This window comes from Rhinopithecus bieti, unplaced genomic scaffold, assembly GCF_001698545.2.
Source record: "Rhinopithecus bieti isolate Rb0 unplaced genomic scaffold, ASM169854v2 scaffold_16834, whole genome shotgun sequence".
Lineage (NCBI taxonomy): Eukaryota > Metazoa > Chordata > Mammalia > Primates > Cercopithecidae > Rhinopithecus > Rhinopithecus bieti.
Genome location: NW_016809297.1, coordinates 3,869,306 through 3,896,951, shown reverse-complemented (window position 1 = coordinate 3,896,951; position 27,646 = coordinate 3,869,306). Strand labels below are relative to the sequence as shown.

Here is a 27,646-nt window from a genome sequence, read left to right as displayed (position 1 = left end):
AAGATGAGTTGGTTACCAAACTAAAGAAGAGGAAAAATTTGTTTGGACAAAAGAAAAGACTTTTAAAAGTAAGAGATTATGTTGGTAAAACAGGAATCCTCGCTCAAACTACATTTTATCACACAGAAAGTAACTAAAGGATATTTTAAGTAGAAGAGTGCCACGGTGAGATTCATATTTTATAGTGACCATTCTGATAGAAATGTGAAGCATGGACTTAATTGGAACAAAAATTGAGATAGGGAAATATTGATGTGATTTTACCAGGAATGAGAGAGAAATGAATTGGACCAAATCTAAGACAGTGGTTAGTAGGGAGAGAAAGAAAGGAAAAGATTCCAGAAATAGGTCATATCATTATATGGACATGTAAATTGGATTTGAGGGTATAGAGAGAGGTACAGGATGACTTTCAGATTTCTAGCTTAGGAAACACCAGGTGTTTCAATGGTTTCACTATCTCAGTATGATATAGGGAAGAATCGCAGATCTAGGATGTGAGAAGACCTCATTTGGGGAAGGAGAGATGTCGCGAGGCAAATGATGAGTCCATTTTAGTTGTAATACATTTGAGGTTCCTGAGACTTTGAATAGTCGCTTCTCACTTAAACTTTACTGGTCATGTATCACTTAAAATAAATGGGTAGTGAAGGGGTGCTGGTTGTACAGATACAAACTAAAATCTTACCTAGTCTATGTCCTGTCTTATCCTACCACTCTATTCCCTCTACCCTCCACCCCAAGCTGCTCTTTCTTCTTCCCTTTATAAGAACATATTGACTATAGAATCATATGTTCTATGTGCTCAGGAGGAAGGATGGAGGAGGAAGAAGAAAGAATAAAATAGGCTCTGGAGTCTGGCCTAAAGACAGCTCTTCTAAAACGATTTTCAATATACACTCTTCTAGAATTAATATTGTCTTCAGTTTGATATGCTTATTATCACAAGCAATAGTTATATGGATAAAATAATTGTGTTAACTCAGTGACTATTACAAAACAATTAATACAGGAGCACTTAAAAAATTAACGTTGATGGCTTTACAGTGACAGAATCTAGATGGTCCTAAAAATAATTACCAAGTGCGTATTTGAAGAGTTAGTATTAAGCTCTTTGGTTTTTTTCTTTTCCTAATCTTTGAACTCAATCAGTGAAATTTATAAATAAATCTTACATTAATTTTTTTCTCAGTGACTTTTTTAGTGTGCCAAAATATACACAACATAAAATTCACCATTTTAACTTACATTTTTAAGCGTGCAGTTCAATGGCACCAAGTACAATCATATTGTTGTGTCATCATCACTACCTACCAACTCCAAAACTTGTATTATCTTGATTTTTAAGAAAGCATTAATTGATATTTCTACTTTATATATTCTACTAAAGAAAAAACAGAACTTCTGTTCTCCTCTAAAGTTATGTCTAGAGCAATTCCTTCATAAATTGAATATCAGCTTACAGATATTTAAATTCAGCAGAGAATTTTAACATTGCAGCATTCTTATGTTCTGTAAGAAAAATATTGGGTTATTCAGTTGAAGCAAAAATGCTCCATAGTTAACCATACCAATGTTATGAATACTAAATATTCTCTTCAATTACAGTGAAATTTAAAGTTCAGAACCGCATGTGGCTCTAGGAAAAGTAGAGTATGCCAGAATGTAAAATCATAATAATGAGCCATAGTCTACTATGATTCTTGGTCTACTGTAAGCTGCAATAAATGTTTTAAATGAATAAGTGAGTTTACAAGGGAAGAAAATTCAATATAAGTTATATAAAATTATTAATTTAACAATTGTAAATCATGATAGTTAACAGGTGAAATGAATGTCTTATTACTTATTGAAATAAAAATTAACAAAATAGTGTTAAAAGTACTTGTGTTAAACAAGCTTAAATTATCCTAGCACATTAATTAAATTTCAATAGGCAGAGATTTTCAAGCGGGAGAAGCTTGAAAGGTAGTCAGAGAGAAAGGTAGTCCGTCATTTACCAAAGGTCACACACTCTGGATGGAGATCTCCAGCATGCCCTGGGGCCATTTTGTGTTGAACTTCCCAATGAGGAGCAGAGATGAAGCGTGCAGATGCTAGAGCCAGACTACCTGGGTTTCCATTTCTACTCTGCTATTTATTAACTGTGTAGAATTAGATGAACTATTTAACCTTTGTCTTCCTCAGTTATTTCATCCATAAAATAAGGCTAACCATAGAATTTTTGTGAGGATTAAATGCATCAACATAGGTCAAGTGTCTCCAACTGTATGTACAGGACATTCTAAGGACTTAATAAATATTAGATATTATCATAGCTGTGACCGCTTCTTGACTCAAAACACGGCATAAGAAGAGGCTAAATGCCTCTTCTCATGAGAAGTGTCCAAAATAATACAAAGAGTATTCATGGAAGCTAGCTGGTTTTATTTTCTTTGATTTACTTATTCTTTTGTTACCAAGGCTGATGAAAAGTGACTTTTCATTAAAAACAACACCACTACCAACCACTACTATCTTGCATTACAACTGTCACCATTGCAACTACCATCACCACCATCACCACAGTTTTACCACTATTTCCGTCATTACAATAGCCACTACTACCCCAACACCATCATAACCATCACCCCCCTGCAATACCATCACCACCATCACTACTACGTTTATCATCACTATAACTATCACCATCATTAATGATGTTAATGATCACCTTCACTAACAACAACATTTTAAGCATCCATGTGAATAGAATAATGTGAATTTAGAAGTGCCATTTGGAGAGTGAACGATTACAAAAAAGATGTATATGTACACATACTGGTGAAGGGAGGAAAAAGATGAAGTGTTCAGGTAGCTAAAAGAATACACCAGAAACAAACAAGAAGTTATGTTTATGTGTTATACACAAAGTTTGAGCCAATAGCTTTAGAGTAACACCATTACAAAGGCAAAATGAAAAATTCCTTCTTACATGCTAATCTGTGCTGTTTGAAATCTGTAGCTAAAGTTGTTTACACTAGTGGTTGAGAGAATGGGCTTTAATTAAAGAGTCTTGGATTTTACTTCCACATCTACTTCATACCTGACCGTGAGTATGCTATTTAACCTCCCAGGACTTGTATTTTCTCCATCTAAAAAATGGTGGCTTCATTATTTAGAATTTATGTGAATATTTAATAAATACTCACATATAACACAAGCATTCAACACAATGCTTGTGCAAGATTAAGATCTTCCCCTGTTGCCCTCTAGCCAGTTTCTCTCCGAACTTTAACTACTGAGTAAATGACACTATCATACTTAGGTAAGAGTTAACTTCAATTCAGCCCTTTCCTCCACCTCCTGCATCCCCAGGAACTCATTAATAAATTTTTCCTGTTCTAGTTCTGGAATATAGCTTAAATTCATCCACTTTCATTTTACTTCCCTGCTGCCATCCTTGCCCAAGCCCAGAGTACTAGCATAGATCCATCTCTCCGTTGCTGCTCAGTATAATCAATCCTCCACAGAGCAGCCAATGTGAACTTAAAAACATGTAAACCAGATGATGCTTAAAGTTTTCAGTAGTTTCCTATTGTACTTAGAATCAAAACTTATCTCTTTACCATCATTTTTTCTACATTATTTGTTCTCTGTCTACCTTTTCTACTTAGCCTCTTACCATTCTCCCCTAATTCTAGAAGCTTTGGTCGCACCACCTTCCTTAGTGTCTTTTTTTTTTTTTTAGATGGAATTTCACTCTGTCACCCAGTCTGAAGTGCAATGGCATGATCTCAGCTCATTGCAACCTCCACCTCCTGGGTTCAAGTGATTCTCCTGCCTCAGCCTCCTGAGTAGCTGGGACTACAAGTGTGCGCCAACAAGTCCAGCTAATTTTTTTTTTTTTTTTTGTATTTTATACTGAGCTTTCGGCTGTGTCCTTACAAGGAGGTCTCCCTTATATCAAGTAGTATTCTCCACACCTAATCCAGTTTCTCTTCATCATTTCACCTTATTTTTTAATAACTCTCGCAGCCTGAAGTTATACTTATCAAATATTTGTTTATTTATCTGGCCCCCTATTATTGGAATGTAAGAAACTTGAAGGAAATTACATTGTTAGTCTTGTTCATGTTTCTACTCCCAGTGCCAAAAGCAGTTCCTAGCCTGTTTTTGAAATGCAATAAAATATTCACTATGCAAATAAAAACTGAATTTTTTTGAGAGGGGTGAAATGTCTGACTTAACTAATAGCTCAATCTGGAAAACACAACTATGGTAGAAACTGGAGAGAATTTTTTTTCTTATGGAGAAGAAAGCCCTCAAATCCCCCAAATGGAGGCAATAGAATAGCTGAGAAATAAATTCACATGTAAGCTTATGTTTGCAGTTCTCGTAAATAATATTCTCATAATGTGCTCTGAAATAAACACAAAAATGTTTAAGATAAACTTTTATTAATATTTTGTTTAGCTCCAGAGTTTATAATTGATTGATGGTTTATAATTGATCTATGTAAAAGATCTATTTATACTTAGGCTAACACAAACATTCAAGAGCTAAATCATTGCCAAGGGTATATAATGTCTAAAACCTAAATGCAGTGGCTCTGACACGAAAATAACAACAACAACAAAAGGACTATTTGGTGATAAGTTGAAAAGACATAAAGAAAAAAATCAGTTATTGTGATTAGTCAAAGAGGAAAGAAAAACGGAGATTGACATAGCATATCAACTATTCTGTACTCACTGTGCATGGGGTCTGCATCCATGGCTCCCCATCAATTTGCATTGGCAGAGACTTGCTAGTCCTGGGGGAAAATATTTCATTTTAAGTATAGCAAGGAAATACTTTATATTACAGACTATATGTGAGATATAAGATGATGAGACCAGGGAAGGCAAATATGGTAATAGTTGGGCTCTAAATTTATCTCCTATGAAAGGAGTTTCAATGCTCCACTATTAATAAATCCCCTGAAAAGTACCTTAGTCATAGGAATATTATGAGTTTCCTGTTAAATGTAGTGATATTAAAAAAAATTCTGGATGTCAAAAGAAAAATTTCAGGATTTATGTTTAATGACACGATCAGAATTTCTACAGCCAAAAGAGATGCCTTGTTTTTATAACCCTACATTGCAAACTGGGAGAAAGGTGTTTGATGTCTCAGATTTTCCAGCACCAATACTTTCAGATAAATAATATCAGTTATGTCTGTGTTACAATCCGTGGTTTCACCTGGGCAGATCACGAGGTCAGGAGTTTGAAACCAGCCTGACCAACATGATGAAACCCCATCTCTACTAAAAATACAAAAATTAGCCAGGTGTGGTGGTGGGTGCCTGTAATCCCAGCTTTGTGGGAGGATGAGGCAGAAGAATCCTTGAAACTGGAAGGTGGGGGTTGCAGTGAGCCATGATCGTGCCACTGCACTTTAGCCTGGGCAACAAAAGGCCTCTTTTTTTTTTTTTTTCTGCAGGTGAAATTTTGGAGAAAAAAATGCTTGAAAAAGTTAAAATTTAAAACATACATAAAATCTTAATGCAGCACTTTAATCCTTGAAAGAATTTAAGTCAATGGTGTCTTGTCATTATTTTCATTAGATAATTTGCCCAGTAAATACTTTAGTGCTTCAGTAGACTAATGTGAGTATCAACCATAAAATTTGCATATTTGAATTCATGCATCAATGTGTCCATGGTAGTCAACAAGAGAGAATTAGATTCCAACAAACCAGATAAGTAATAGCTAACCAATATTTTATACAATCTGCCTATGTCCATTATTCTGAAATATATCAGTATTAGTCACTGATTATTTGGAACCCAAAGACAACAATGTTACTATGAGAGTTCTACATACTTTTAATTAGTTTGAGGCTATGCCATATCAAACTCCTTTGTCAATTACAGAAGGAGAACTACCTGATGACCACACAGGAGCATTGAGCCAGCCGCCGGCCAGCACTTTTCAGGCCTGTGTATATTTGACCCATCTCCATGGCTCCTTCCAAGCCGACCACCTCCAGCAGCTGGTCACTGAGATCTGAAAGAAAGTAGATGCCTTTTAAGTTGCAATGTGTATACATATATCCACAATTTAATGCCATTTGATATTACGGAGATTTTAAACACATAACAGCCACTTCACAAAGAAAACTTGTCTTAGAAACTTAAAGTAATAAAAAGATGGCCTACTTTTATAACTCTCAGTTTAACTAAACCTTGAGGTTCTGTGGGAAATGATTTACTGTCAGCTTATTCTAAAACAAAATGGGAAACACAGATTCTGAGCCAAATAATACTAAAAAAAAAAAAAAAAAAAAAAAAACCAGTAGTTTTTAACATCAACAAACTTAATGTTATTCCACATGTATATAAGGACCATTTATACATCCCACATCAGACATTTGGCAGCAAATACACATTTCAACACTATAAATAAAATAGGAGGATATGCTGTCAAACATGGTTTTGTTAAATTACTCGAACAAGAGATCTTAGAGATCATGGAGTTGAAGCTTCTTATTTTATACATTAGAGATGGAGTCCCTAAATCTTTGCGTTAACTTGTCCACAGTAATAGGTAACTGTACAGAAGTTCAAGAAACAATAGTAGTTTTGTGAAATGTTTTTCCGATGTTAAGGAATATTCTACCAAAATACTGTTTGGTAGTATACTAGATAATTAGTCCCATGCAATCATTATTATTAATTTTTTTTTTTAGCAGAGGACATTAGGAAGGTGCTAATAGTAAGAGTTATTGCTTGTTGAGTATTTACTAGGACTAATTATATTATCTCATTTGCTCCTGCTCCAGACCAATTTAAGATAAATGTGATTCTTCCCATTTACAGATAGAGAAGCTAAACATTGGAGAAGTTAATAACTATTCATACTCACGTACCTAGAAAGTGACAGAGCCAAAATGTGAACCCTATTGCTTTGATGCACTATGCTACATTTGATAAGTCAATCATATGAAAAGGGCAGACTTTACAAAATTTTAGAAATCATCTTAACATAAAGGTGGAGATCGCACTGTGTGAGCTTCAAGGTTCCTTTCCAATCTGAATACTTGCATTCAGCCGGAAATCAGAAGTTGAACTCACATCAGTGGAATCCCAGACAGTCCTGTCCCAAGACTCAGTGACAGCCCTTCTGCTCACCTATTTAACTCAGAGTCCTGAGACCCTTGATTTGCAGGCCAAAGTCTAGGTGCCCATATATGGTTCTTTTCCATTTTAATATTCTTATGTGTTTTTGTGTATTTTCAAATGTAAATACATAATTTTATATTGTTTAGTAGCAGAAAAACTAGAGGGGTGGAATACAGTGGGAGGCATGATTATTATACAAGATAGCCACATAATAGTTGGTCATATTTGAGGTTGGACTCGTAGAAAAACAAGCAAATGTGTTTTGTATGGAATCCATTTTGTACAGAAAGTGCTCACTCCTCTCTAATAACTCAATTTTAGCATAGAGTTTAGAGATGCTAATGATTTATTTTCAGTGTAGTTCAACTGTGTGGCAGCAAATAGTGCTTTGCAATCTCAAAGCCCAGGATCATAGGCAAATTTAATAAAATCACTTTAAAAAGAATATGAGACCAAGCCACCAAACTTTTAAGTGAATAATAAAATCTATTATTTTAACTTTAAGCTGTAGCTGTGGCATGAGATTACTCCAAGTAAAAACAATATTTTAGCTACAAAATCAAATGTTAACTTAGAGCTTCCACCTTGCTGTTCTAAACCCCATTTAGACATATTTCTCATGAAACTTATTCTGTGTTTCTAGTTTAAATTTATGTTGCCAAGAACAGATGGACAAGGAATGGAAACATATTCTTTCAGCTGTAGCCGGCACTAAAATGTGCTTGGCTCTATAGCCTGGGTGTTAATATACGCATTTCTTAGATATATGTCAACCAGAAAACGACATTGTGGCAAGCACTAAAGTCCCAGATGTGTGCCTGCTGATATTTATAAAACAACAACTACCACCACGATCACCACCACCACAGGATTGGAGTTCACATTTAGTATTGTAGATTTTGCACAGCCTGATTCCTAAATAGGTAGAATTCTGTGTTAATTTCCGCAATGATCTGAAACTGGTTGATGGGAACCATTCTATAAGAAATGAAACACGTTCTCAAGACAGAGTTAATCTGTGAGCCCTAACTTTTTCATGAATCACAGGGATCTGTCTACACCCACACCATATTGCTACTGTCTACCACCCTCCTTCTGATTTTTTTCTTTAATTTGTCTTTGTTTTCTGCTTGCAAAATGCCTTGAAAATCAATTCTGCTGTTAATAATCAGTAATAAAGATATTTCTCATAGATTTAGAAGACCAAGCCTTTTAAACTTTCATGTTCTTGCTAACACAAATAATTTTATAGGAATAGTGCCATGTTTACTAACTCTAGCAAAGGCAAATAAATACCATACTCCTTTTAATTAGGCATTCAGGGAGAGAAAACAAAGACAAAACGAAACTCTAAATTTGTGTTGTACAAATTTGCTCCCATAACACTTCCACATTTTTTGATACAGCACAATCTGCAATCTGTCTGTATACAATTGATGCCCCTACATATTATCTTTGAGATCAGGGTCCTGATTGATTTCAGACAGAGAAAGTTTCTATCTATGCAATTTTGAATTCTGTTTCTTTCTTTCTTTCTTTCTTTCTTTCTTTCTTTCTTTCTTTCTTTCTTTCTTTCTTTCTTTCTTTCTTTCTTTTTTTTTTTTTGAATTCTGTTTCTATATGTGGTATCCTTTGGAACATCAGACTTCCTCACCTCACATTCTAGCTAAGAGTTATTTTAAGAACAGTTCTCCTTGGGATGGCCTAGCCAGCTAGATCAACCTATTTAATTGGTTTGCTACCTGGCTATTGACTTCATATTTAAGAGTGCGAGCAGCAAAAGATGACCTATGGACCAAATCTGGCCCCTTGCCTTTTTTGTATGACTCATAACAAATTAAGAATGGTGTTTATATATTAAAAAAAAAAAGTAGTATAACATCTGAAAATTATATAAAATTCAAATTTCAATGCCCATAAATTAGTTTTCATTGGAACACAGCCACGTTCACTGGGTTAGGTCTTGTCTATGTCTCTTTTTGTAGTACAAAGGCAGAGTAGAGACCATATGGTCGACGAAGCTGAAAATATTTACTATGTGGACCTTTGGAAAAGTTTACCAGCCTATGCTTTAGAGAAACATGAACACTTCCAGATCACTAAGGTTGTCACTTTAGTACTGCTGCTATAAATGCTAAATGGCAATTTATTTTTTAAGGGCTGAAAGACACAATGTTCCAGCATTAATTCCACAGTGTATGTAACCATGCATAGAACAACTGTTCTCTACCAGGGAGCTTCACCACACTTGTGTACTAGGAACATTGCCACAATTCATTGGTTATTTATCAGGGAACACCACAAGTTTCCAAATAATTTCATTACAAAAGAAAGTAGAACAGTGTAGCATTCATTAGTGTGCCCAATCATTGCCTCTGGTTGGTTCTCTTGAGTGTGAGAAAAAGAAGAATCATAGATAGGAAGGCAGAAGTTGCAACCAGACCTGGAGATTCAGGTGGGAAACAGCTCTACCTTCAAAAGTAGTATGTCAAGAACTGTGAAATCCTGACACCATGATATTGAGACGCATTTGTGTCTATCTAGAGGAAGATGTTGCTTTTGTTCAATTTAATGTTATAAAGTATACTTTTGAAGGAAAACAAAGTACATTTCTGAAAGAGTTTACATGTCTTTTTAAATACCTCCATGGGAGTAGAGACAAGACAAGCTTTCAATTTAGGTATTTTCACATTTAAAACAGAGCATCTATAAAAGGTATTTCAGAGGAAAGAAACTTAATAAAATCCTCAAAATTGGGTCATACTAGATCAAGATTCTTAACACATGGTCTGTGAATCTGAATAGGAAAAATGCAACTTTATTTTCACTAACATGTAATTGAAATCAAGCATTTCTTTCAAACATAAATGTAGTCAGTAATACCTGTGACTTTGTCACTGATAAGTATCACATTATAGTTGTTACAGTATTTCCTACTTTAAGAAATGGTAATATATTTTAATTATCCACAATACCAAAATATCTACAATAGTCTCTATAAAATAAAATAATACATTAAATTTTATTTTATTTTGTTTTTTATTTTTATCTTATGCATTTTTTCAAAATGTTATTTATATTCATTATGTCAAATTTTAATAATTATTGAACTTCTAGATTTTAATTTGTTAGTAAGAAACCATATATATTTCTAAATGAAAATTTCTAACAGTATTTTAATCTAATTTTTCATAGAAAAAAAGCATATATATCTCTAAATCAAAATTTTAACAGTATTTTAATTTAACTGACTCCCTTTTTTAGCCTACATATTTTATTTTATAAATTTTAAAACATTATGTCTGAGAAGAGTCAGTAGATTTCACCAGACTGGCAAAAAAGACTACAACACAAAAATGGTAAGGAAACTTACTTTAGAATGGAATTCATCATTTTAAAGTTTATAAATCTTTATAAACTTTATAAATCTTTTTCCAAACATAATTAGTGCTGCATTCATTTGTTACACAGGTAATCAGGGATATGAATGTAAATCTGAAAGTCGGGGCACATATAGATTAGAGGACACACGAGCAGCTTAGCTAATAAGTGGGTAATATTTATTCATAGCTTAGTCTTCATTTTTGACAGTTATGCCCTGATAATATGTCTCATTATGTAATTGTTTCAGACTGCCATATGTGAAGGAACAGAAGAGAATGCATTACAAACACAGACTGAATGTGGGTTGTAGCATTTCGCAGAATATAGTGGGTACTGAAGAAAGGGGGAGAAAGGCTGGAGCAGAATAGGATAAACCCCTTTGTGCAGAGTGTCCAGCAACATTCTGCACCACTGTCGGAGGCCATGTGGAGGTACTCATTGACTCCGCAGGAGCATTTTGAAATCAACATAAATTGCTAATTATATTGACACTTATTGAGTAATTATTTGGCCATAGTAAGACCAGGCTACCTATGGAGTTGTACCTTTTGAGGGTTTGTAGATAGCATGCCTTCCAGTGATGTTTCATTTACCTAGCAACATTATGAAACATGTCTGAGGACCAAGAATAAACTTTCAAAAAGCCAAGGAACATATGAAACCCATTCACTAAAGTGAATAATTCAAGGATTTGTCTTCAAAATGTCCATCTATTTCTAATTGATTCTTAATTTAGATATACTTCTCACAAGCATAAATACCTGTTTTCCTTGTCTACGCAGAAGACATAAATTTTAAAAGGGGTGGGTAGAAAGAGTTTTAACAAAATTTATTAATATAAACTGTGTTTCAGAGTACAAGTGTGTAAAACATAAAGGCAGGCTTTTCACACCTGAAGGAACATACAATCCAACTGTAGGTCTATTAATAAAGGAGGAACCGTATGGGGAGGACTAATACATCTACTATGTGCCTGCTATGAGCAGGCTCCCTGCTAAGGGATTTACAGGCATTTTTCCATTTAAGACTCTCAACAGTCCTTTGAGATAGGTATTATTCTCCTCATTTTATTGACAGGGAAACTATGTCACTTGTTCAAGTCTTTACATAGAATTGAAAATCTGGTTTTCTAAATAGATATGCTTGACTCTAAATTCCATGTTACTTACTGTGACAACAGTAATAACTAACCAATTAAATGTTAACAGTTCTCTTGGATCATCATGGTGGACAGGAGGCAGGACTAGATTGTAGCTCCAGACAGAGCAGCTCGCATTGTAAATTTTAGCTCAACAGACTGCAAGAACAAACCAGCAATCTCGAGAGGACATACAGACCCTCTGAAGGAAGTGGACTGCTCCTGCTGAACTCGGGAGATCCCCCAAATACTGTGAGTGCCCAACTGAGGAAGTGGGAAAGGGAGACCCTCCTCTCCCCAACACACACCCCCACTAGAGAAGCTGATGATCCATTTCCAGGAGAAGTTTCCGGCTTTACCTGGAGCTGAGTCAATTTGGAGAGCCAAGCCAAATACAGGGGTAGAGGAAGCAGCGGAAAGGCCCTGGGAGCTCCTAGGGTCCCCTAACCGGCCATACCTGCCTGGCACCACACCACAGGGATCCAACGGGAGGGTGACCAGAGGAGCAGGATGTAAAACTCCACAGGGAAAAGGAAATCTCTAGCTAAACTTTGTAACAATTTGAACGGGGTGAGAAGCCACCTGGTTAGAACTCAGGAGAGGGCGCAAATCCGGTGTGCAAACTCCACAGACAGGGGAAGAACCAAGACCTTTTCTTTCACAGATGGGAGATGGGTTTTCAAGCCCGTCATACCTTCTGCCTGGAAACTAACTCGGGGCTGTTGGTAGGGGCACGGTGGGAGTTAGACTGGCCCTTCAGTTTGCATGGGAGCTGTGTGAGGCCTGTGACTGTGGGCTTTCCCCCACTTCCCTGACAACCTGCATGACTCAGCAAAGGCAGCCATAATCCTCCTAGGTACACAAGTCCAGTGACCTGGGAATCTCAACCCCATCCCCCATTTTGCAGCTGCAGCAAGACCCACCCAAGGAGAGTCTGAGCTCAGAAACTCCTAACCCTGCCCTCCTCTTGATTGTCCTTCCCTACTCACCCTGGTAGTGGAAGACAAAGGGCATATAATCTTGGGAGTTCTAGGCAGGAAGTGCAAAAAAAGAAGCATTTGATTAAATCCAGCATCTCTTTAGGATTAAAACGCTCAGCAAAATCGGTATACAAGGGACATAACTTAATGTAATAAAAGCCATCTATTAAAAACTTACAGCCAACATAATACTGATGGGGAAAAGTTGAAAGCGTTCCCTCTGAGAACTGGAACAAGACAAGCATGCCCACTGTCACCACTACTCTTCAACATAGTACTGGAAGCCCTAGCTAGAGCAATCAGACTAGAGAAAGAAATAAAGAGCATCCAAATTGGTAAAGAGGAAGTAAAACTGTCACTGCTTGCTGATGATACGATATTTTACCTTGAAAACCCTAAGGTCTCCTCCAGAAAGCTCCTAGAACTGATGAAAGAATTCAGTTTCCAGATGCAGGATTAATGTACACAAACCAGTAGCCCTTATATCCAACAATGACCAAGCAGATAATCAAATCGAGAACTCCACCACTTTTACAATAGCTGCAAAACAAACAAACAAACAAACAAACAATCTTAGGAATATACCTAACCAAGGAGTTGAAAGACCTCTACAAGGAAAACTACAAAACACTTTTTAAAAAAATCATAGATGACATGAACAAATGGAAACATATCCCATGTTCATGGATGGGTAGAATCAATACTGTGAAAATGACCATACTGCAAAAGCAATCTATAATTCAGTACAAATTCCCATCAAAATACCACACCATCATTCTTCACAGAATCAGAAACAAAAAATTCTAAACATCATATGGAACCAAAAAGGAGCCCACATAGACAAAGCAAGACTAAGCAAAAAGAGCAAATCTGGAAGCATCACATTACCTGATTTTAAACTACACTGTAAGGCCATAGTCACCAAAACAGTATGGTACTGGTACAAACATAGGCACATAGACCAATGGAACAGAATAGAGAACCCAGAAATAAACCCAAATACTACAGCCAACTGATCTTTGACAAAACAAACAAGGACATAAAGTGGGAAAAGGACACCCTTTGTAACAAATGGTGCTGGGATAATTGGCTAGCCACATCTAGGAGAATAAAACTGGATCCTTATCTCTCACCTTATACAAAAGTCAATTCAAGATGGATAAGGACTTAAACCTAAGACCTGAAACTATAAAAATTCTAGAAGATAACATTGGAAACACCCTTCTAGACATTGGCTTAGGCAAGGACCCAAACCCATGGTTTGGGTTCATGACCAAGAACCCAAAAGCAAATGCAATAAAAACAAAGATAAGTAGCTGGGACCTAATTATACTAAAGAGCTTTTGCATGGCAAAAGGAACAGTCAGCAGAGTAAACAGACAACCCACAAAGTGGGAGATAATCTTCACAATCCATACATCTGACAAAGGACCAATAACCAGAATCTACAACAAACTCAAACAAATCGGTAAGAAAAAATCAATCCTATTAAAAAGTGGGCTAAGGACATGAATAGACAATTCTCAAAAGAAGATATACAAATGGCCAACAAACATATGAAAAATGATCAACATCACTAATGATCAGGAAATGCAAATCAAAACTACAATGCTGTACCACCTTACTCCTGCAAGAATGACCATAATCAAAAAATCAAAGAACAGTAGATGTTGGTGTATATGTGGTAAATAGAGAACACTTCTACACTGTTGGTGGGAATGTAAACTAGCACAACCACTATAAAAAACAGTGTGGAGATTCCTTAAAGAACTAAAAGTAGAACTACCATTTGATCCAGAAGTCCCTCTACTGGGTGTCTACTTAGAGGAAAAGAAGTCATTATTTGAAAAAGATACTTGCACATGCATGTTTATAGCAGCACAATTCGCAATTGCAAAATTGTGGAACCAACCCAAATGCCCATCAATCAGTGAGTGGATAAAGAAACCGTGGTATATATGTTTGATGGAATACTGCACAGCTATAAAAAAGAATGAATTAACAGCATTTGCAGTGCCCTGGATGAGATTGGAGACTATTATTCTAAGTGAAGTAACTCAGGAATGGAAAACAAAACCTTGTATGTTCTCACTGATACGTGGGAGCTAAACTATGAGGACGCAAAGCCATAAGAATGATACAATGGACGCTGGGGACTTGGGGGGAAGAGCTGGAGAGGGGCGAGGGATAAAAGACTACAAATACGGCGCAGTGTATACTGCTTAGGTGATGGGTGTGCCAAAATGTCACAAATCACCACTAAAAAACTTACTCATGTAACCAAATGTCACCTGCATCCCAATAACTTATGGAAAAGTAAATAAATAAATGTTATCAGTGATGGAAGAGAAAAAGTGCTACAAAGGAATGCATACATAACACCTTAAAATAGTCCAGCAAACAATCCTACCACTAAATTATTTCAAATGTAATCACAAAATTAAAATAAGGTACAAAGCTCCCATTTATAATACCACATGGGGTGATGTATGAAGAATTCTCTGAAGAATCTCAGTAAGAAGGCTAAGAGCCTGGCCCTGCTGTACTCACATGCACCTGTGCCTGGCCCAACAGCTGGTTCAGCAGCAGCCTTACCTCCTTGGACAGACAGCCACAGGCCTGCTTGGCATCACCACACCTGCACACACCTGAGCCCAGCCTGACAGCCAGTCTGGTAGTGGTCCCATATCCCTGCAAATACCATTGCAGGAATGCCTGGCATCACTGCTCTCATGCCTGGTCCAACAGCTGGTCCAGTAATAATTCTGCTTTCCCAGACAGATTGCCACAGGGTCCAACAACCAGCCTAGTGCTCCTGTCCTCAGCAAAACTACACTGCTGCCATCACAAACTCCTGCAACCTAGAGCACTGAGGCAATAAATACCACTGAAGAGGATTACAGCTGAAGAAACTGCATGAAGACCAGAGCACTGAGTCGACCTAGAGCTAAAGCCAGTGCACCACACTTAACCCTAGGACCTGTTTACAGGAAAACATTTATCCCTACGAAAGCTACTCCATAATGTTGGAAAAAAGTGACTGTTCAATTAGATTCACAGATATAAATGTAGGGACAAAAGAAACGTAAAAAGGCAAATAAACATGGCACCCACAAAATGTCTCCAGTAACAGACTCCCAAAAAGGACATTCATATATTATCTGAAAAATAAATTCAAAATTATGATTTTAAGGAAACTGAGCAAGATATAAGAGAACACAGAGAAACAATTCAATAAAATCAGGAAAACAATTCATGATCTGAATGAGAAATTCAACAAAGATATACCTAAAATAAAAAAGGAACCAAGCAGAATTAGAGCAGAAATATTCAATGAACAAAATGAAAAAAAAAAATACATAACTGACAGCTTCAACAACAGACGAGATGAAGGAGAAGAAATAATTTATGAACTTGAAGACATGTCTTTTGAAACAGCCCAACCAGAGGGGAGCGGTGGGGGGAAGTAGAAATAAGAAAAATAGAAAATGAAGAAAGCCTACAGGACTTATGGAACACCATCAAGTGAACCAATTTTCTCATAATAGGAGGGCCAGAAGGAAGGAGATGGAGAAAAGCACAGAAAATTTATTTAACAAAATAATAGCTGAAAAATTCCCAAGTATTGGTAGAGTTATGACCATCCAGATTCAGGAAGTTAAAAGATCCCCAATTATATTCAATCCAAAAAATTCTCTCTGAGGCATATTATAATCAAACTGTCAAAAGTCACAGACAATGAAATAATTCTAAAATCTACAAAAGAAAAGCATCAGGTCACATATAAGGGAATCTGAATTACACTATTAGCAGATTTCTCAGCAGAAACCTTAAAGCTGGGACAGAATGGGATGATATATTTAAAGTGCTGAAAGAAATAAAAGCTGTTAGTTGAGAATATTGTATCAAGCAGAGATTTTCTTTGCAGAAATGAAGAAGAAATAAAAATCTTCGCAGATAAGGAAAAGCTAAGGGAATTCATTACCATAGAGTTAGTTTTACAAGAAATGCTTGAAAGTGCTACAAATGGAAACAAAAGGACCATAATTACTAACAGGAAAACCAGTGAAAATATAAAACTCAACAGCAGAGTAAGTTAATACATCAAATTCATAATATTCCAGTGATATGAGTGCTATATACTTCTTCAGTCCTCTAGTATGAACGTTTAATGTCAAATGGTCAAAACCAAGAATTACAATTAATGGCTAAGGAACACACCACAGATAAAGAAGTAAATTAAGTGAACAAAAGTGTAAATTTTAGGGGGAAGGAGAACTGTCTAATTTTATGTGACCAAAGATAAGTTTCCATTATCTTAAAACAGTCAGTTCTAACTACAAGACTCTTCATGTCAGCTTGCGGTAATCACAAACAAATAAAGTAAAGCAGACAATCAAATGAGAATGAGAAAATAAATAAAGCTTAGCACCACAGAAAGCCACTAAACCATGGAGGTAAATAGCAAGAGAAGAAGAAAGAAATAAGGAATCTATAAGATAAGGAAAAAATAATTAACAAAATGGCAGAAACAAGTTCTTATCTAACAATAATAACCTTGAATGTAAATGGATTAAATTCTCAAATTAAGAGGTAGAGTGGCTGAATAGGCAAAATAAAATAAAATAAGACCCAACTATATACTACTTAAAAAAGACTCACCACACCAGTAAAGGCAGGCTGAAAGCAAAGCGATAGAAAAAGATATTCCATGCAAACAAAAACCAAAATTGAACAGAATAAGCCATATTTATATCAGATAAAAGATATTTTAAGTCAAAAACTGTTAAAAGAGGCAGAAAAGGTTATTATGTATAATGAGAAAGGGATCAATTCAACAAGAGGATATAACAATCGTAAATATATATGCAACCAACACAAGAGCACTCAAATATATAGAGCAAATGTTATTAGATCTAAAAGGAGAGACAGACCACAATACAAAATAGTAGGGGACTACACCCACTTTCAACAATGGGAAGCTAATGACAAAAAATCAACAAAGAAACATTGGACTTAAATTGCACCACAGACCAAATGGACCTAACAGACATTTACAGAACATTTCATCCAACAACTGTAGAATATATATTCTTTTCTGTTGCACATGGAACATTCTCCAGGATGAATCACATATTAGGCCACAAAACAAATCTCAACAAATGTAAGAAGAGAGATCATACCAGCTATCTTTTCTATAATGGTCTAAACTAGAAATTAACAAAATAAAATTTTGGAAATGTTACTAATACATGGAAGTTAAACAACATCCTTTTAGATAACCAATGGGTTAGTGAATAAGTTAAAAGAAAAATTAAAATTTTCTTGAGACAAATGAGCATGGGATACATCTTACCAAAACCCATGGGACACGATAAAACCAGTACTAAAAGGGAATTTTATAGTAATAATTGTCTACATCACAAAAGAAGATTTCTAAGAAACAATCTAACAATGCACCTCAAAGACCTAGGATTTGTTATTGATTTACTAATAAACTAAAGTCAAAATTCGCAGAAGGAAGGAAATAATAAAACTCAGAGCAGAAATAAAACTGATATTAAGAACAAAAATTCAAAAGATCAACAAAATGAAGAGTTTGTTTTTTGAAATGATAAAGGAAAATCAATAAACCACGAGCTAGGCTAACCAAAAAAAGAAAAGAAGACTCAAATAAATAAAATCAAGGATGAAGCAGGAGATGTTAAAGCTGATACCAACCTTTTTTTACAATAGGTTTGCAGTTAGAACAACAGTGTCATGAAAACCATCCCTAAAGTCAAATGGAAAAGAAAAGAAAAAGACTCCCATCAACATTGTCAAAATTGGACACATAGATTCAGGCAAGTCCACCACCACTGGCCTTTTGATCTACAAATGTGGTAGGATTGATCAAAGAACCATCAAAAATTTTGAGAAAGAGGCTGTTGAGATAAGAAACAGTTACTTCAAGTATGCCTGGGTCTTGGATAAACTGAAAGCCGAACCTGAACATGGCATCACCATTGATACCATGTGGAAATTTGAGACCAGCAAGTACTACTTGGTTATTATTGATAGTCTGGGACACAGATGCTTTGTGAAAAACATGAATACAGCCACATCTCAGGCTGACTGTGCTGCCCTGATTGTTGCTGCTTGTGTTGGTAAATTTGAACTGGTATCTCCAGGAATGAACAGACCTATGAGCATGTCTTTCTGGTTTACACATTGGGTGTGAAACAGTTATTGTTAACCAAATGGATTCCACTGAGTCACCCTACAGCCAGAAAACATACAAAGAAATCATTAAGAAAGCTGAAACTTAAGAAAATTGGCTACAATGCCAGCACAGTAACATCTGTGCCAATTTCTGGTTGGAATTGTAACAATATGCTAGAGCCATGTGCTAACATGCATTGGTTCAAGGGCTGGAAAATCACCTGTAAAGACAGTAAGGCCAGTGGAACGATGTTGCTTGAAACTCTGCAATGCATCCTATCACCAGCTCACCCAACTGACAAGCCCTTATTTGTGGTCTGTCTCTCCTGGATTTCTACAGAATTGGTGATTTTGGTACTGTTCCTGTGTGCTGAGTGGTGACTAGGTTACCTTTGCTCCAATCAATGCTATAACTGAAAAAAAGTCTGTTGAAATGCACCATGAAGTTTTGAGTGAAACTCTTCTAGGGGACAAAGGGGGCTTCAATGTCAAGGATATATGCATCAAAGATGTTCACTGTGCCAACATTGCTGATGACAACAAAAATGACCCACCAATGGAAACAAATGGCTTCCCTACTCAGGTGACTATTCTGCACCAACCAGGCTAAATCAGTGATGGCTACGTCCCTGTACTGGATTGTTACACAGTTCACATTGCTTGCCAGTTTGCTGAGCTGAAGGAAAAAATTGATTGCCATTCTGGTAAAAAGCTGGAATATGGCCCTTAATAGTTGAAGTATGGTGATGCTACCATTGTCGATATGGTTCCTGGCAAGCTCATGTGTTGAGAGCCTTTCTGACTATCCTCTGAGTCATTTTGCTATTTGTGATATGAGACAGATAGTCGCTGTGGGTGTCAACAAAGCAGTGGACAGGAAGGCTGCTAATGGTGGAAAGGTCACCAGAGTTGGTGAGGAAGAAATAAAAGGCATCCGAACTGGGAAGAAGGTAGTCAAATTGTCCCTATTTGTAAATGGTATAATATTTTACATAAAGAAAACTCTAAAACTCCACGAAAACTAATCAAACTAATAAACAAATTCACTAAAATTGCAGGCTGCGAAATCAACATACAAAAATCAGTATGTCCATATAATAGTGAACTTTCTGAAAAAGAAATTTTAAAACTTTCTTTCACTATAGCTAAAAAATGTAGATACCTAGGAATATATTTAACCAAGGAGGTGAAATATCTCTACAATAAAACTGTAAAACTTTGATGAAATAAATGGAAGAGGACACAAATAAATGGAAGGACATATATTCATGAATTGGAAGAATTTCTTTTTATTGGCCATGCTACCCAGAGTGATCTACAGATTTAATGCAATTCCTGCCAAAATAACTATGATATTCTTCAGAGCAGTGGTTCCCAATGTTTTTGGCACCAGGGCATGGTTCATGGATCACAATTTTTCCACAGATGAGCCACAGGGTTGGGAGGTGGTTTTGAGATGATCCAAATGCATTACATTTATTGCACACTTTATTTATGTTAATTATTACATTGTAATATATAGCTATACATTATTTCATTATGTATTACAATGTAATAATACAACTCACTATAATGTTGAGTCAGCTGGACCGCTAAGCTTGTTTTCCTGCAACTAGATGGTCCCATCTGGGGGTGATGGGAGACACTGACAGATCATCAGGTGTTAGATTCACATACGGAGTGCTCAACCTAGATCCCTTGCATGAGCAGTTCACAATAGGGTTTGCACTCCCGTGAGAATCTAATGTGGCTGCTGATTTGACAGGAGTCTGATCTCAGGCAGTAATGTGAGTGATGGGGAGCAGCTATAAAATACATATGAAGCTTCACTGTCTCACCTCCTGCTGCTCACCTCCTGCTACACGACCCAGTTTCTAACAGGCCACAGACCCATATGCCTGCTTGTGTCCTGGAGGTTAGGGACCTCTGCTTCAGAAAAATAGAAAACAAAACAAAACAAAACAAACTATAAAATTCTGTAGAACTACAAAATACCCTAAATAGCCAAAGAAATATTGAGCAAAAAGAACAAAGTGGAAGGATTACGCTACCTAACTTCAAAATATACTATTATACAAAGATATAGTAACCAAAACAACATGGCGCTAGCACAGAAGCAGACACATAGACTAATAGAATAGAATGGAGAGCCCAGAAATACATTCAACACCTACAGCCAACTGATTTTTGACAAAGATGCCAAAAACACACATTGGGGAAAAAGTAGTCTCTTCAATAAATGGCGCTAGGAAAATTCAATAATCACATGCAGAAGAATGACACTAGACCGTGACTCATGTTATATATAAAAATCAACTCAAAATGGATTAAAGATTTAAATGTAGAATTTGAAACTATGAAATGACTAGAAGAAATCACAGGGAAAATGCTTTATGATGTTAGGCTGGGCAAGGACTTTTTAAATAAGATCTCAAAAGCACAGACAAAGAAAGCAAAAAGAGACAAATGGAGTTACATTGAACTAAAAAGCTTTTGAAGAGGAAACTATTCAAGAGTAAAGCGATAACCTAGAAAATGGGAGAAAATATATGTAGACTATACTTCTAACAAAGGGTTAATATATAGAATATATAAAGGAACGTAAACAACTCAATGGGGAAAAAACCCAAATAACTCATTTTAAAAATGGGCAAAAGACTTTCATAGACATTCTCAAAAGAAGACATATAAATGACCGTTAGGTATATGAAAAAAATACTTGATACAACTAATGGTAAAGGAAATGTAAACCAAAACCATAATGAGATATTACTTCATTCCAGTTAGACTGGTGGTTACCAGAAAGACAAAAGAAGTCAAGTGCTGGTAAAGATGTGGAGAAATGGGAACACTTACACGCTGTTGGTAGCAATATATACTAGTACAACAATTATGGAAAACAGTATGGAGGTTCCCCAAAAATAGTAAAAATAGAATTAACATATGATCTAGCAATTCCACTACTGGATGTATAGCCAAAGGAAATGGAATCAGCATGCCAAAAGAGGTATCTGTACTCTCAAGTTCTGTAGCACTATTTATAATAGCCAATATATGGAATCAACTTAAGTGCCCAACAATGGATGAATGGATAAAAAATGTGGCATATATACACCGTAGAATATTATTCAGCCATAAAAGAATAAAATCCTGCCATTTGTGACAACATGGAAGAACCCGGAGGACACCATGTTATCTGAAATAAGCCAGACACAGAATGATGAATACCATGTTATCTCACTCATTTTTAGATGTGGAATATTAAAGATAATTTTAAATATAAAATTAAGATTAGAATCTGGTTCACAAATGGATTAACAGGAGTCATTTTAAAAATCTAGCAGTGTGAAATGTCCCATTCCCTGTTGAAATCTAAAAAATGAGGGGTTAAGGTGTATATACAGAAATACATATATATTCATAGTGGAAGCCTGACTTTAAAAAGAACTTTTAACCCAAATGTCCATCAGTGATAGACTGGATTAAGAAAATGTGGCACATATACACCATGGAATACTATGCAATCATAAAAAAGGATGAGTTCATGTCCTTTGTAGGGACATTGATGAAGTTGGAAACCATCATTCTCAGCAAACTATCGCAAGGACAAAAAACCAAACATAGCATGTTTTCGTTCATAGGTAGGAACTGAACAATGAGAACACTTGGACACAGGAAGGGGAACATCACACATCGGGGCCTTCATGGGGTGTGGGAAGGGAGGAGGGATAGCATTAGGAGATATACCTAATGTAAATGATGAGTTAATGGGTGCAGCACACCAACATGGCACATATATACATAGGTAACAAACCTGCACGTTGTGCACATGTACCCTAGAACTTAAAGTGTGTGTGTGTGTATGTGTGTGTGTGTGTGTGTGTATATATATATATAAAGAATGGATTTGATCGTCTCTTTTAAAGCCATCTAGTTTTTGAAAACAACCAGCCAGAGCTGACTATAACTTTGTTTTGGTGCTAAAATTCTGAACTCTGCTAAATGAGTCTAAAACTAAGAAAAGACCAGAAATCACAGTATAGCATATTGTCAACAACCTCTTTATTGTGACCAAAGGAGTTCAGGGCCTGCAAGTCACCGTGTTATAGTGTACTTGAAAAGTCATCTTCACCACAAGAACACAACCAAATAAATCATGAATATTTCATTGACAAAATCCATAAAGAAAGAGTTTAAAGACTTCCCACAGCAATCCTTTGCTGCCACTGGCCATGCGTATTATCAGTAAATGTAAATAGAGTTTATGAGGATAAACTAGTGGTGAATATGAACACTGCTGCTTCTGGGTTCTTGAAGCAGTTTGTTCTCGTTAAGCTTTGTGAAGGGACTGAAGGCTCTCACTTGTTTTCTGTGTGAATGAGCCGTTAGTGTGTGTGGGAATGTTTTCACAGCACCATGCCTCTTCTGCCCTTTTCTATAAACCGAGCTACTTCACGTGTCTCCTCATATTAGTGCCATCACTAAACAAAGCAAGCACTCATGAATGAAGGCTGATGTCAGCAAATTCTCAATAGCTTCTAGAGGGGCATCCTGCACCCTAACACTGGTGCCAGCTAAGGGGATGAAGTCACCAGGGAGATCACCCACTCTTATTCTCCTAAGAATTGAGCAGTTCCAGCAATGAAAAGCAATACAAAGCAAACAAACAAATATTCAAATTAAAATGCAATGTAATACAGGGCAGTGCCAACATTACTTTACATATGACTCCATGGTCTTTACACTAAATATCCAGAAGTACTGTGGAAATCAGTTATTTTCTTGAAATATATTATAAACTATAATGAGATGTTTCTATGGTCCCTTTATTTTAGTTTCAGTGCAACATGAAAAACACATACAAATAAAATTTTAGAAACATGGTAGTACATTTGAACTCATTTATAAACTTAATAATGCTGAAAATTAAAATAAGGACAGAACATGATGATGAGGAAAAGTGATTTACAGTAAATATTTCCTTGTATAACAGAACTGTTTCTGGTATCTAATTTACCCTGGTTACATATAAGTCTTACATGCCTAGCAAGAGATTGAAAGACTTTATAATATTTGAGGTTATTGTGCATAAAAGTATTGCTGGTCAGAAGTAAACCTTACTATCTTGGCAGTTTGTCTTCAGAGAATAGGCTACATGACTAAATAGAATTAAATCTCAGCAACCTTCATGTAGAACTGTTTGGTGCCGAAAAATATAGGATTATATCATGAAGTCTGGTGACTTGCCAGAGAACCCTTGAAAACCTGCTGAGTTCAAGGCTCTGCACAACAGGAATGTCATAGTTTCTGCTTAGAACAGTGTGTGTATTTAAGGAGTTTTGCTGTTAATGCAGGACTGAGGACCCCTCACTCATGAACTGAGACAGGGACTGTTATTGTCAAAAGCACTAAACACACTTTCCTCATTGCCTCACCATTAAAGATGAGCAGTTCTTGACTCATGCCTCAAAGAAATAATTATTCTAGTCAGAAAAGACTGCTACAGTTTTCTTTTTTAAAGCTTATAAACAGACTGCAGGCAGGTGGACCATCATATCTAATAAACTAACTGTTAACAAGTTAGTACAGTTTAGAATACACCTGAATACTTCTATTTTGTATATTTTTCTCCTCCCTCCACCCTTCTTTTCTTTTGAAGTAATTTTCTTTCATGACCTTATGTCTACAGAAAAAGAATTGTATTACTGTCTTGGATTACTAAATTGAATTAATGTTGACATAAATAGTTTTATTTGGATGGAATTTTAAAATTAATTCCATTTGTAAATACCCATAAGAAATACAATGTCCTTTGTCATTTAGATCACAAAGTAGCAGAGAAATCTATTCCACACATAAAATCACTTAGAAGAGAGAACTTGCAACTTACTACAGCATGAGAGATTTTCAGTATCTGGTCCCCTTATGACATGTATTAATAATGTACTGACAAGTTTCCAAAGAGCTTGAATTAAAAAAAAAAAAAAAAATAAGCCCTTGTATAAAGACATGTTGAAGGACTTAGATAAGTACAAAAGTCTCTGTGAAAAGTTTTCATTGATGTTTTAAAAGCATGTTATTTTATCTTTACAAAGGAACTGCACTAACACTAATCTAGCTTTTGGAAAATACAGCAACATTCGTGACTAATAGTAACGTGAAAAGTAGAAATGGACATTAAAAGTATCATCACCTCTAGCAACACTTGAAACCCTAAGAGAGGTTCAAATGCAAACTTTCAGATTTTCAACACTGAAAAACTAAGGACTTTATCTTCCCTTTCAAGGAGTTGCTTTGTGGGGCGGGGGAAACCAAAACCTCTTTTGTAGTACAAACTTTGCCAATATATCTGATTCTTTTTCTACCTCCTCTTAGAAGAGACATATCCCCTTTTAAATAGTTTAAAAATACTATTGCAGTGAAACTCTTGGTACAAAGGAAAATTATTCTATTTAGTCGTATTCTTTTAAAAGTTATTTGTTTAAAAGGGCTTCACTGTATTGGTCTTGCAGCCCTTCATACAACAGAACAAAAGCAGTTTTATGAAAGAAGACTAAACTTGAACAAACCGTAAAAAAAAAAGCAAAGTTCCTCTCTGTTTTTATCAAATTTGATTGCTGCAGCTGTTCCCAGTTTCTGTATTTTAAAAATAGCCTTATTCAGTGCCTTGTTGGCTAAAGGCCAGAGTGCCATTAGAACATGCTGTACGGAAAACCTCTATTCAGTTACAGATACAGAAATATATTTAAGATCAGTGGGGGTCATCTGCAGCAAACACTTGTAAAGGAAAATAGAATTTTAATGTGTTTGGACTAATTGCCACTTTTACCAGCTAGTTTAAAGCTTCCATATAGAACCTTCCTATTATTTTTTCTTTTAGGTAAAAATGCAAAATGAGTATCAACTTCATTGGAAAAATATTATTAGAAAGGTCTGTTTCTCAAATAACAATTGTAAAGCTGAAATACACATTTCAAAGAATACCTACTAGTGGTTTCTGTTTGACAAGCTCACAGGCATTCATCGGGTGAAAAGGGAGGTATTATTGAGCAAATGCTACACATGGAATGACAACTTCTTTCTGATATAGGCCTCCTAACTAAGGTCACAAGGTGTGAAACAGACTGATCTGCCCAAGGAAAATGAATCTGGAGACTCATATTGGACTTACAGTGTGTGGGGAAAGGGTAAAAGAATAGAGTTATTCAGTGATGTTTCAGAGTTGACCTCCACATCTCTTCAGTTCTTTCCTTTGCCTCAACAAGGGACTGAAATTAGCATTTGGGACTAAACAGATTCATGTAGGAGTCCTAATTTCAGTTGTAAGTAAAAGGATCTGCTTTGCATAAATCATCATTAAAAAGGAATTTTGATTCCAGGTGTTGAAAATAGTAAGAAAAAATTAGAAAGCAGAGGTCTAAGGAAAACTAAGGTGAGAAGAGAAAATTTTGTTAGGGAAATATACACCAGTTGTCAAGTGTGGGAACATCCCAGATTTCACCTTTCTTGAAAGCTAACATGTTAGCCTGCCACAGCTGTGTTAAGGCTGGCAGAAGACGTGAGTCCCCTGTGTCAGAGACCCAAGACTTTACTACCCATAGCAATAGCAGTAGCCAGTCTTAACATCTAAATCAGTCCCCCAAACCCCAACTTCCATAGGGTGAAACAAAGAGGTCTGGGAGACACCTGCACACATAATGGGCTGCATTATAGAAGAGGAACCCATGGCTTAGGACACCTTGATCTTTCATAATAGAAAATAAGCCTGCCTGATCTCTTCCCAGCTGCCAAACTGGCTAAAAAATGAAGCTCTTATTAACATTTTTATGGTCATATGTGAATTGCTACCATGATGGTATTAAAATACAGGAGATATCAAAATATTTCACAATCAGCAAGAGTACTGGCCACAGTGTATCCTAGATAGTGTAAGAAAATAGGGCCCCAGAGGTCTCTAAGGTACCTGGCATTGACACTTTAGGTGTTGGATCTGGAAAAGTTTGGGAGGTCATGAGGAGGGATAGGGGGAACCTAGAAGGACAGGGCCAACTGTACAGAAATATTTAAATAATTTAACATTTGATACAGCTATGCTGAAGGTCCAAGTGGAAGGTACTAAACTGAAATATGTCTCAGAAGTTCTGATTTCTTGTCCTAAATTTTGATTTAACTAAAGGGCAACTTCAGGTAAGTCATTTAATGTTTCTGGGACCCAGTTACCCTATCTCTAAAAGAGAAATGGTACTGACCTTACATTGTGATTAAATATATTGTTCCAATCAGTCATGTAGTAATTTTTTTTGCTCATTCTCTTTCTCTCCTAGACTAAATACACTTTATGTATAAGTAATGAAATTATAAATTCTGTGACTATTCCACTTTTGATAGACAAACATTTCCACGAGAATAGCTTGAAAAATATTGGAAGTGAAGTAATTGAGCGTGGTGGGGCTCAGATGAAAGACATTTGGCTACAAATATTAAAGTGATGGGGGGAATGTAGAACGAATAGGAAAAGGAATAGAAAAGAAAAGAACAGCAAATAAAAAATGTCTAATCTAAGAAAGCATTTGGATCAGATGAATGGGAAACGTAATTAGGCTGGACACCTCAGGAAAGGGCGAGAATATGAGCATTTCCACCATGAAATCAAAGTAAGATAGAGTAACTAGGTCAGCACTCTGCAGGCTGCCTGGGACAGGACTGGTCTCACTGTGAACCTAGAAGCAGAAATAAAATCCACATGGTTACATTTCCACAAGGAATGAAACAAATAGATGATGCCCAGGTGTTCTA

General features: G+C 36.1%; 1 protein-coding gene across 3 annotated transcripts in view; it reads right to left on the bottom strand.

Annotated features, from left to right (window-relative positions):
• Positions 1-27,646, bottom strand: part of DGKB (diacylglycerol kinase beta) — a 780,654-nt gene that overhangs the window by 27,798 nt on the left and 725,210 nt on the right. For all 3 annotated transcript variants that reach the window (XM_017889062.1, XM_017889064.1, XM_017889063.1), the window contains 2 exons: positions 5,912-6,032; positions 4,735-4,795 (listed from right to left, as the gene is read on the bottom strand). In XM_017889062.1, coding sequence (XP_017744551.1) covers positions 4,735-4,795; positions 5,912-6,032 — 182 coding nt within the window. The remainder of the gene's footprint in view (positions 1-4,734; positions 4,796-5,911; positions 6,033-27,646) is intronic.